This window comes from Poecilia latipinna, unplaced genomic scaffold (assembly GCF_001443285.1).
Source record: "Poecilia latipinna isolate Pla-1442-1.1 unplaced genomic scaffold, P_latipinna-1.0 Scaffold460, whole genome shotgun sequence".
NCBI lineage: Eukaryota > Metazoa > Chordata > Actinopteri > Cyprinodontiformes > Poeciliidae > Poecilia > Poecilia latipinna.
Genome location: NW_015113076.1, coordinates 248593 through 260079, shown reverse-complemented (window position 1 = coordinate 260079; position 11487 = coordinate 248593). Strand labels below are relative to the sequence as shown.

Here is an 11487-nt window from a genome sequence, read left to right as displayed (position 1 = left end):
TAGCTTTTCACTTGAGTCTTGCAGAAAAAAAATAAATAAATTGGCATCACTGAGAACCCTGTCCTAATTGAGCTGGACAGTTCTCCCCAGGATATTGGTTCAGCGAAGAGTGTGTGTGCGTGTGTGTGCACACATGTGGGGTGGATGAGTGAAAAATGAGTGCTAAATCAGGGAATCTATGTCTGTATCGGTGAGAGGAGATAAAGAGCTGTATATATGCATCTGAGTGCGTAGGATGTGTGTTTAGCATCGAGGTTTGATGTGCAGCTCTGCGTTTTGTTTTTTATAAATCAGTTTACGCCTCATTAAATATGCATTACCTGCCTCATTACAGCTGGAGCCCCTCCACTGCTTATGGAAATGGCCCCCCTTGCTTTCTAACAAGGTGCTGGCATACATGTGTATTAGCAAGGAAAAGTTTACATATGTAAAATCAGGTGCAACAGAGAATACCTTGTCCATGTGGCTTTAATTTTGCATTAGTAATGCATTTCTGCAGTACTTTGTTAAGCTGAAAGGTAGAGGTTTTTAAAACATAATTGCATATATTTTTGTTTGCATCTAAATAGTATGTGGGAATGTTAGGATCACTTACACTTATTTTAAGATTAAAGATGAAAAAAGTGGAAAAGAAATAGATCAATAGTAAAGTCAAAATGACACTGGCACCACACCTACGACAGCCAGGTCTTGTTTATATAAGCTTGTAACTTCATACTTTAGAATAAGATGGAATAACACAAAACTATTTTTCTGCTAACGTATGGACAAATATGGGTTAGAAAGAACACATCAGTTTCAGTTTCCTTGAAAGTGTAACATATTAATACATCGATACGAGTACATCAAAAACTGAGATATTCCTAAGGATTTAATGTCAAGATAGAAGGAAAGGTCACAGGTAACAGAATCGAGACACTAAAAGGAGACCCAGAGAAGAGAAATAAGAAAAGTTTAATACATGCGTCTCTCTCCCTCAATGATGTCTCTGAAAACATTACTTTGTTTTTTCCAGTGCAGTACTGCCATCAACAGATCATTCTAACAACTGCAGAAATTCCATGCATTTGTTTTTTACATTTATGAAGAACAAGGGGATAAGTTGCCAAAATATAAAAACAGACCCCTACTGTATGGAGAGCCATTTCAGCCAAAATTAAATAAATAAGGATCTCCATACTAATGTAGATTCTTGACATATAAATACATAAATCTATTGGATTTTCCAGCAGATAATTTGACTTCTCGGAGTATTAAACATACAAAACTGATAAGATAAATCATTTTCTTTTCTTCTTTAGTTACTCTGTAATTCATGGCAGTGAATCAGCATAATGCAAAAGTGGTTATTTTATGTTTAGAAATATTTTTATTAGTGAAACGGGTGGATCCAAAGTGTCTTTAAACTAGGTGACATTGTTTTTTTTTAGCTTTTAACCACACTTTGTTGCTTTCAAATTGGGTAATATTATTTGTTTTATATAATTTAGATATAAAGTCTGAAGTATTGCCCAAAAATACAGTGAGGTATTGTTGAATGAGTGTCACTGTGTCCCATATGTATTTGCACTGATCCCAGATTCCTTATCCCCATAACAGAAGACACCAAGACGGAACGTGTCAGCCGCCATCTCAGCCGATTAATGAAAATGCTGCACCTGATCCGAACACAAGTCTCGTTCAAAACAAGTATGGGTACAACTACCACCACATCGACCAAAGAACTGAAAACCAGCATGTTCACCCACCCTGCGCGATTACCAAGCCCGAAAGGCCGCAGAGCACCTCAGATGTTTACGCCGAGTTCACAACCGATGCACAGGTTGAGTATTTCAGAGCTGAGCAGATCGAGAACCAAACTGGAGCCAGCGCCCGTCACAGCCTGGATTTTAGGTGTCAGTACATTACTGACGACACATACGTGGAAGAACCCACGAGCAGCTCCGAACTCCAGTACGCTCAGTACGAAGCTGGAGGAAACCCTGGGACGGAGGATCGTGCTCGATATGTGTCACAAGGATATGTTCACTTTCGTCTGTCAAGGTGAGTTGCTCCAGAAAATAAGTTCAGTTTCTGGATTTTGATTCCATCCTTTTCACTTACCAAATACAATTATGTTGAAACTGAAAATAAAAATCTGCCTTAAATAAGAAAAATATACAAATTGTTGCATTTTAATTAACAAAACAAACATTACTTGTGATTGACCAAAGTTGTGTGCATCACTTCTATCATTATTATACCTCCAGCATAATGACTTTCTATGCACAGTCAGTCTTTGTAGATCGTGTGCAACACACCCACTTATTGCACATTTGATTTATTTCTTTTTCTTTGCACAGTTTACCTCTTCTTGTTTGGAATCTTTGCAGATGGGGCCCCATAACTGAAAAATGTTCTCGTGCCCTCAATATTTTTCTTTTTCAAGTTTTTATGTAATTTTTCCATAAAAATATCATGAAAATGACTGCAGCAGTCTGAAAATGATTGATTGACACTCACTGCACAGCCTTCAATATTCAAGCCTTGGGGTTTTATCTGAGCTCGTGTTTCAAGGCAGGTTTCCATCGTTTCAGGTTCGCTGCTTTCGCAAAGGTGTTTGCTTGTTTACCCTCCCACACATTTGAACTTGAGTGACATCCCATTTTAAATCCATGGAGTTTTACACGATGTCGGCACATTCTTTTCAACTATATTAGCTTCTAAAAATGCTTTTTGACCGGGTATAAAAATCACAAAAGTAGTAGAAAAAGACAATAAATCTACTGTGCTTTTCCTTCCTAAGATACTTTTTTTTTTCTTATGAGACACTAAAATAAAGCCTGTTTCTAGATTTGTTTAGGGGGTGCCCTGGTCGTAGTGTTCCCATTAGTAGTTCCTGTATTGTTGTGCTCATTTTGTCCCACACTGGAATAATGTCCCGCCCCCTCTTTGGGATGCATGACCCTCCCCTGTTTATCACTGCTTGTGTGTGTGTGTCTATTTGCATACATGCACAATAGGCCTTTCCCCTAATTAACTAGTCACGTGACCTACTGTGGAAAGTCTGGTTCGGAGGACACTGTGATGACAAAAAGGTAACAATCTAAATTTCTGTAAAAGTAAAAAAAAAAAAAATCTTGTGCATGTGTCTTCATGCTGTGTGTCCGGGCGTCTCTGTAGTGCTTTTCTCCATTGTTAGCGGTCTGTATGCTAATCAGAATCTATTAGAGGGGCTATGGTTGGAGGGAGGTGGTAACACTGCACGGTATTGTGTCCTCGGCCCACACGTGCAGCCTGGGAATGAAGCAGCGGGTCAGTTTCTCTCCATCTGCTTTGTCACGTCTGTAATCCTTCATGTCTTGAGTCAAATGAATGGATTTTAGATTCCGTTTTATTCAGTGTCATGGGAACAGCTCTGTTCTTTTGCTTTGGAGATAGATGATTGTCTTTGCCTTGTTTGGCCCTGTACTGTGTGTAGTTGTGCCTCTGGTGGCATTGGTCATAGCAATGATAGTTTATGTCATCGCTCACTATTGTATTTCTTTGCCTCTGAGCAGAAACTCCCATCAGGGAGAAGGTGAAGCAGCAGCGACGATGATGAAGATGGACTCCAGTGAAGAAGCAGCTGAGAAGCTGGAAGACAGAGAAGGTAAATAAACAGAAAACGGAAAAACAAATCTTGTATTGTTTTCACTTCTCAAAATCTTCTGCGTGTGTTTTAGTTGTTAAAGGAGGTTTATGGTACAAAAAAGGCAAAAATAAAAACCCTCAAAAAGGAATCTGTCCTGATGTTTGTTGCTTTTTTTGGGAGGAATAGTCAACTTTTTTTTTTTATCTCTTTACGTGGACACACACCTCTGGCATGTAAAATTAAAAAAATGCAACTCCCGAAAATTACAAAAAAACGAAAAAGGCTGAAATAAAGAAAATCAATACTAGGGCAGACGGGAAATAAAGAAAATGTTTTTCACTCTGACTAAACATTTTTGTATTATGTAAATCTGGATTTCGTTCCCCGTTTGCCCCCATAAGCAAGTTTGTACTCACATCTCGGGTTTTCTTTTCACTTACTTACTTGTAATTAAGCATGGACATACATAATCGAAATAAAAGATTATGTACTGTATGTTTCAGTTAATTTATGCATAATACATTTTTTACTACACCATGTTTCATTTTGGGGGGTTCTGATCTTTTTTCAGCTCTTTTTTGAAGGGACATTTTGGCAAATTTGTCCTGGAAAATTATTTGTTTAGCACATTTCAGCAACAGCGTAGTTGAAACACTTTTCATTATTATATCAATAATATTAACAGACAAACAAAAAAAGAAAGAAACATTGCATTACAGTGGCAGAATAAAGAGAAGTAATGAAAAGTTTTAATCCAGATGAGAATTAATCTATTTTCCAGAGTTTATCCAACAGTCTACACTTACGACTGGGTGTCATACTACTAGCATCTCTGTCTCTTCTGAAATCGTTGTACAGATCCCTCCTCTTCAGCAGACACTTCAGTGGGATCAAACCAAAGGAGGAAGCTGTCGGCTCCGCCAATGAACCTGTCGCTGGAACGCAGTGAGGGGTCGCTTCTTTCAGAAGATGCTCTGGACACGGACGACGATGCCTTAGACACTGGGGACGATCTGGATGCCAGCATAGATGGGATAGACACACCTGACGAGGCAGACTCACTGGAAATGAATGTCCAGGGTGAGATACAAGTCCAAAGACTCAATGCAAATGTGGCACATGAGCATGAGGGTCTCACAAAAGTACTTATACGCTCAAAATATTTCACATTGATCTCAAAGCAACACAAAATACTAAATTTATTCAACTGGGATTTTATGTGATAGACCAACACAAAGTTATTGAGATTTGTAAGGTGCAACCAAAACTATACATGATTTTAAGATGCGTGACATAATTAGCTTCTTGAAGGTGCAGCTGAGAGCTTTTTGTGGAATGTGTCTCCTACCTTTTCCCACCCGGAGACTGAGATATTTGCAAAAAAAATAAAAAATAGCTGTAGGCTGTTTATGGTATCTGTGAACATCAGTTGTGAAGTTTTGCTGCAGAATCTCAATTTGAGTTTGATCTGAACATTGATTTACTCATCCTGACATGGGAATTTGCTTTGATCTAAACTCATTTGTTGTTCTGGCTGTAAGTTTAGAACTGAAAGGTGGAAACCTTTCACAGCCTCTCATAGGTTTTCTTCCAGGAACGCTCTATGTTTAGCTCCATCTCCCCATAAACGTTGTCCAGCTTCCCCGTCCCTGCAAAAGTAAATAAAAGAAAAAAAAATTAAAGAAAGGAGTCCCACATCATGATGCTGCCACCACCACATGCCAAATGGAAAAGTGAGTCCATGGTAATGTGCAGTGTTTCTATTTTTTTAGAAAGTTCCGTTTTGGTCTCATCCCCTACTAAAAATGTGACTTCTGGTGATTCTCTATCAGTATTTCTTTCTGACAGTCTTTGATAAAAACCGTATATTTGTGGAGTGCTGTGACTTTTAGGTTCCAGACATGTCGTGGCTGGTCTTTTGTTGTGTCAAAGCCTTTTCATCTTCAGATGAAGGATCGGACAGTTTTCCGTGAGCTTGGAGTATTGATCAACAGCCGTATCCGTTTTTAAAGTTTCTCCCTTATTTGATGTTTCTCTCGTATCGTTAATGTCACCGACGACAGAGTCAGAAGAGGCTGGTTTGGGGGCCGGAGCAGCGTCAGGTGACGCCGCAGCAGAGCGTCGAGGAGAGGAAAAGGGAGACGACCGGCTGTGGAGGAGTGTGGTGATCGGAGAACAGGAGCATCGCATTGATATGAAATGCATTCAGCCATACAAGAAAGTAATTTCCCATGGAGGTATGGAGACACCAATGGTTGGCTTCAGAAGACTTGTCTCTTCTGTTCATTTTATCGTCTCACAATTTTCCAAAACAGGTTCAGCAAAGCCTTCACCCTTTGTTTCGTAGATTCATGTCATCATGTGGGCAAATGCTGAACTTTGTCTGGTTTAAATTAATGTCAGCATTTACATCCTTTGTCACTGAACTCTTTCTGTCATTTTATCCATTTAGGTCGATGGGTGATACTAAAGAGAAGCTTCTTATTGGCTTCTCAGAGCTTTCTCTGTGTTTTCGGTTCCTCTCTGCCTTTGAAGTACGACTGCAGCATTATTCATGTCAAACTAAAAAAAAAGTCTCCTCACTGAATGTCCCTTTTGTTTCAGAGCTAATAAATATGGAAATAGAAAAAGGTGTTTCAATAACTTTCCGCAATCCGAGAACTGGCGTGGTGACTTTTCTTGTTTTGCAGGTTACTATGCCGAAAAGAACGCCATCATCGTGTTTGCAGCTTGCTTCCTGCCAGACAGTGACTGTGAAAATTATAACTATGTCATGGAAAACCTTTTTCTGTAAGTTAAACTTTTCAATCTCCCTGATTTCATGTAAATGGTCAGAGCAGACACGATGCCCACATCTAATATCAAAAACACGGACATTAATTCACTGAGTTAGCTTCATAACATCTGGGGTTTGTATTTTATATATATATATGGTATTACCTTGAACTGGCCCTAGAAAGTGATGCTGAAATGAGGAAGCATTTTCTCATTCATTTAAAACCAACAACGTTAGACCCAGAATGCCATGATATTACGTACCATTATTATTTTCTTATCATTATGAAGGTAACGTGATAAATCCAGGTCCGATTTCCTCCTCCTTGCAGCTACGTAATCAGTACATTAGAGCTGATGGTGGCAGAGGATTACATGATTGTGTACCTGAATGGAGCCACTCCTCGAAGGAGGATGCCGGGTTTCACCTGGATGAAAAGGTGCTACCAGATGATAGACCGAAGGTAATCATTACACAAGTGCTTGCTCTCTCATTTCTACAAGATGTGATTACATATTGGACATTTTAAGATCCAAGCCTAACTTGGGTCTTAAGATGGTTTCAGATCATTTTCAGGTAATTGACAACTAAATGATCTGCAGTTACTTTTTGTTGTAAAGTTTTCTCACAAGCTAACACTGTAAATTTATATGTGTTGTCGTTGTCTACCAGTGAATGTTTTGTAGTTTAAAAAAACTTTTTTTTTCTCTAATTGAGATGGAAATAGGATAGAAATTGATGGTGTTGTCACGGTCCACAAAAAAACTTTAAAATATCTTCAGAGAACACGGACATAGCTGTTTGTCTCGATATCCTTCATGATGTTTAGTTTTCTCTCTCGCTTCCTGCAGACTGAAGAAAAACCTAAAGATGTTCATCATTGTCCATCCTTCCTGGTTTATTCGGACTCTGCTGGGACTCACCAGGCCCTTCATAAGGTCTTGTCGTTACTCACAAGTCACTTGCACACAATATGGACATAAAATGCAACGATGAATATCATCATACAGCGCTGGATATCGACTTGCACTGAAGTCTTTTTGATTCCTGTTTTTGTGCAGCTCAAAGTTCAGCAGTAAGATCAAGTATGTTCACAGCCTGCAGGAGCTCGGAGAAATAATCCCAATGGAGTACGTCCACATTCCTCCCAGCATCATGAAGTGAGTCTTTGTCAGGACTATGTAAAACTATCCTGAGAGAATAATCAACTGCGTATGGGCATATCTGCATGTTGACTCTGTGTATGTGGACCAGCTTGTTTGAATATTTTGAAAGGGAAATTGCCTCCTGCTCCAATCTCGCAGATCTTAACTGCAAGCCTAAACCTGACTGATAAGACATCACCGCAGGACATTTGCTTGTAAGCATTTTACAAAACGGCGTTTGCCTTAAAATATTGCAAACAATTTTACGAAAGGTTTCCATGATAATAGCTTGCTCATCTGCTGGTGATTTGAAAATCAAAACCAGCAGATTCAGACTAACATTTGACTTTGCTGCATCCGTCCCAAAATCAGCTGCTTTTTTACATTTTAATATTTCTCTTAGTCCGGGAACTGACTTTCAGTGTGAATGATCAATTTTGAAAATGCGTGTTGCATTTAAACGAACAGCACGTTGCATCTGTTAGCGTGCAATCATAATAAAATTCAGTAGCGCTCACAAAGCAAGTCTGACTCCTGGTTCTGTGGAACTTCACTCTGACCCGTGTCCAAACCAGGAACAAGCTGACTGTACAGAGTTGATGTTAATGCGTTCCTACATGGTAGAGATTCTACGATGAGTAACTTATTAATTCTGGTGTTTATTGTTCACAAATAAAATAATTAAAGATTTTCGCTTTTTTTCCCCATCACTTTTTTAAAAATGTTCAGAGCTACTAATAACTTGCAGTGTGTACCAGTAATGATTATTATTTTACAAGACTGAATATTTCAATTAAGCCCTTAACATCCTTTTTTGTGTGTCTCAGTCTGTTTCTTATTTTATTTGTTTCTTGTGATTTCCTAATAAAAAATGCTCTCATCGGGAGCCATTGATTTGTATTACCAAAAAACAATAAACGTCTGTGCCTTTCATCTTAACCATACTTACTGTGGGATTGATGAAGGGAGAAAAAATAAAAATTGGTCAATAACAAATGAGAACTTCAGACTAGAGAATCATGAGCGGAGGCTGGTTAGCTCAAATATTTAGCTAATCAAATTTTTAGTCAACACACAAATCCTAGATGCTTTTTTGTTTATCAAGTATTATCTACAGTCAGCCAGAATGTCTAGACTTCCGGTCTTATAGAAAGACTGACTGCTGGCAAAACAGAAAATACCACAAGAGAAAGAAAAGATAAACGGATGTTAGGGAGTCGTGTTGGCTTGATTACATCAGTTGACCATTTGCATTCATCAGATACCGAGGCATTCAGTGAAAATGCTCTAGACAGGCACTGAAACACGATGGCTCTTGAAAGATTAGAACAAGCCATCGCTTGTTTGACAGCAATAGAAAATGCATGATGTGAATGTGTGCTGATATTTTTATTCATCTCTTGCTAACATTAACCCATTGCTCTCTGTCTTTCACATTAATTTTCAGCTGCGCTTTGCTTATTAATTATGATCATCAGTAAACAAGGCAAATAATAATTTTATATTAAGTAGTTCTCACGCAGTAGACTGACTTCCTCCTCAGAACATGCTACGCTGTAAAAGTGCCACTGCAGTTTGAAACGACCTATTTTAGTGAAGATGTTGCTGCAGTGTCTAAAACAAACACTAAATCCTCTGGGGAAAAACATTTCTAGCTTGTACTTTGAACACCTACGGAAGCGCATTGCTATCACGCAGGAAAAAAAAATTTCGAGCGCTATCTCGTTAAAACGTGATACGTATCTCGTTAAAACGTGATACGTATCACGTTTTAACGAGATACGTATCACGTTTTAACGAGATAGCGCTCGAAATTTTTTTTTCCTGCGTGATAGCAATGCGCTTCCGTAATAACGTGATAGCGCTCGAAATTTTTTTTTCCTGCGTGATAGCAATGCGCTTCCGTACCAAACAGATTGAAGAACATAAAAGCTAATTTAAATCAAAGTCTCGGGTTCATTGTAAAGGTCAGACATACGTGAGCCTCAGAGACTGTGGACTTTATCATTTTATGAGTTGACTAAGAGCATTTGCTTCCACATCCTACTTGGTGTATATTTTGTCTCAAATTCATAGCCGAAGAAAAGGTTTCCCTGCAGTAAATGTCCTCCTCTTCCTTCTTGTCTTCCGTCTCCTGCAGAGTGGACAAAGGGAAATCAGCTGTTTGAGAAGACACTTGGATGCTGCCTCGTTTCTCCCTGTGTTTTGCTGTACTGTCTGCCACAGCATGTCAGAGTATGAAAGCTTGCAGCATGATTAGTGCGGCACATAGTTGTTGCCGTGCAACTGTTGGCGAATCGGAGGAGATGGTGCCATAAAGCCAACGTGGCGAGATCACGTCGTCTTTGTGGAGAGTTTCTGGTTAAAGGGTACATGGATGGCGGAGACTGTCACTGTGCTGAAAGGGAGGAAAGCTTTGTCCCATTTTTACATCACTTAACTAAGTTCACCATCTCTTCCTCTGTGTTTATTTAAATATAATTATTAACACATTTGCAGCTATTCTTCACTGTATACTAAAAGGTAGTTATACTATTGTGTATTTCCTGAAGTCACAGTTGCGATTTGAACTCGACGTTGGCAGAAAGCCTCTGCTCTCCCTCTGCCACCAGGGTACTGTGCTGTGTTAGATCTCTAAGAAGTCTCTGTTTAACTATTCAGCAGAGACTATTTGTTTTATCTGTTTAGACTATAGTCTCAGTCGATAAGCTTTTGAAAATACAATAAATTGGCCTTAAATATTAGGACTGTTTTAAGAGCAGCGTGGCCTTCACATGCATGATGCTGAAAGGCGAAGGTGGTTGACCCCATAAAAGTTGAGTAAGAAGTTGTGATTTTTTTTTTCTGTGTGCCGACATGTAAGTCAACACTCGATTTGTTTATTAATAAAACGAGCTGTTCTTTCCTCCAGCTCCACTGTGTCACTGTGAAAACATCCATACGGTCAGCAGAATTTAATCTCTGTCGTGAAATGAAAAGGTTATCAGAGAAAAACAATTGGAGTGGAGTTTTTCCCATGTTCCAAGTGTGTCCCATGTTTTCTATCAGTTGTTTGTAACGATCACTTATTATTGGTGAAAGCAAAGGGAACATGGCTTTACGACTGGCTTCATTATGATGATTGGGAGGTGCAATCAAAGTTCAACCTTTGTGTAAAATGAACCACCGGGTGACAAACTTAAGTACTTTATGTTCCTTCGTGCAAAGATAATAGCCACGGTGGAGACTCGGTTTAATGTATGCTTTTACTCATAAATGTTAATATGTAACTGGCATATGTGGTGGGAAAATAATTTAGTTAACATCTGCTGATCATTTCATATTAAATGCTTGTGAATTCTCACCAAAAGAACCGCTTTGGGCTACACAAAGGTTGGAAGGTGTTTTCCTACAGCTGCATGGGAAGCAGACAGTTTCCCGTGTTTTGGATCCCTCGTCCCTGGTGTAAAACTCATGTGTTGACTCTGCCTGACAGAGCTTTGCATTTGGAACATCTTCATTCTCTGTACATTACAACATACAAATAAACCTGACAGTGATTGGAAATTAATTTTTTTTTCCACAGCACATAATATTTATTTGTTGTAGAGATCAGAAAATTGTGCACTTCATTAAATACGTTTTCCTCCTGACCAGTAGCTTGTTGTGTTTTATTTGTTTCCGATACTTTCCAGAAGTATTTATATTAACACACAGTGACAAAAAGCCAGATGTTTCTATTTTGTCATTGAGATGATGCATCTTTTTCTCAATCTTCTACTGGGTAATTTTCCTTTTTTGTTTCTTCAGTATTGGGGGGAGAAAGAAATGTTACAGTTGACATTTTGTCAGAGAGCATGATGCTCTTTTACTCTTTGCTAGTGGTTGGGTGAAATGATTTATTGCCAAGCAATTTGTACTTGTTCTTTCCATATCATAATGACTAGAAAAACTACTCTACTTAAATGGCTCCG

General features: G+C 38.8%; 1 protein-coding gene across 3 annotated transcripts in view; it reads left to right on the top strand.

Moving 5' to 3' along the window:
* LOC106951460 (prune homolog 2 with BCH domain) overlaps positions 1-11163 on the top strand; it is a 53004-nt gene extending 41841 nt beyond the window's left edge. For all 3 annotated transcript variants that reach the window (XM_015039026.1, XM_015039025.1, XM_015039027.1), the window contains 9 exons: positions 1600-2043; positions 3540-3631; positions 4472-4693; positions 5677-5850; positions 6304-6403; positions 6721-6852; positions 7241-7327; positions 7451-7549; positions 9675-11163. In XM_015039026.1, coding sequence (XP_014894512.1) covers positions 1600-2043; positions 3540-3631; positions 4472-4693; positions 5677-5850; positions 6304-6403; positions 6721-6852; positions 7241-7327; positions 7451-7549; positions 9675-9702 — 1378 coding nt within the window. In that variant the 3' untranslated portion in view covers positions 9703-11163. The remainder of the gene's footprint in view (positions 1-1599; positions 2044-3539; positions 3632-4471; positions 4694-5676; positions 5851-6303; positions 6404-6720; positions 6853-7240; positions 7328-7450; positions 7550-9674) is intronic.
* Positions 11164-11487: the final 324 nt, after the last annotated feature.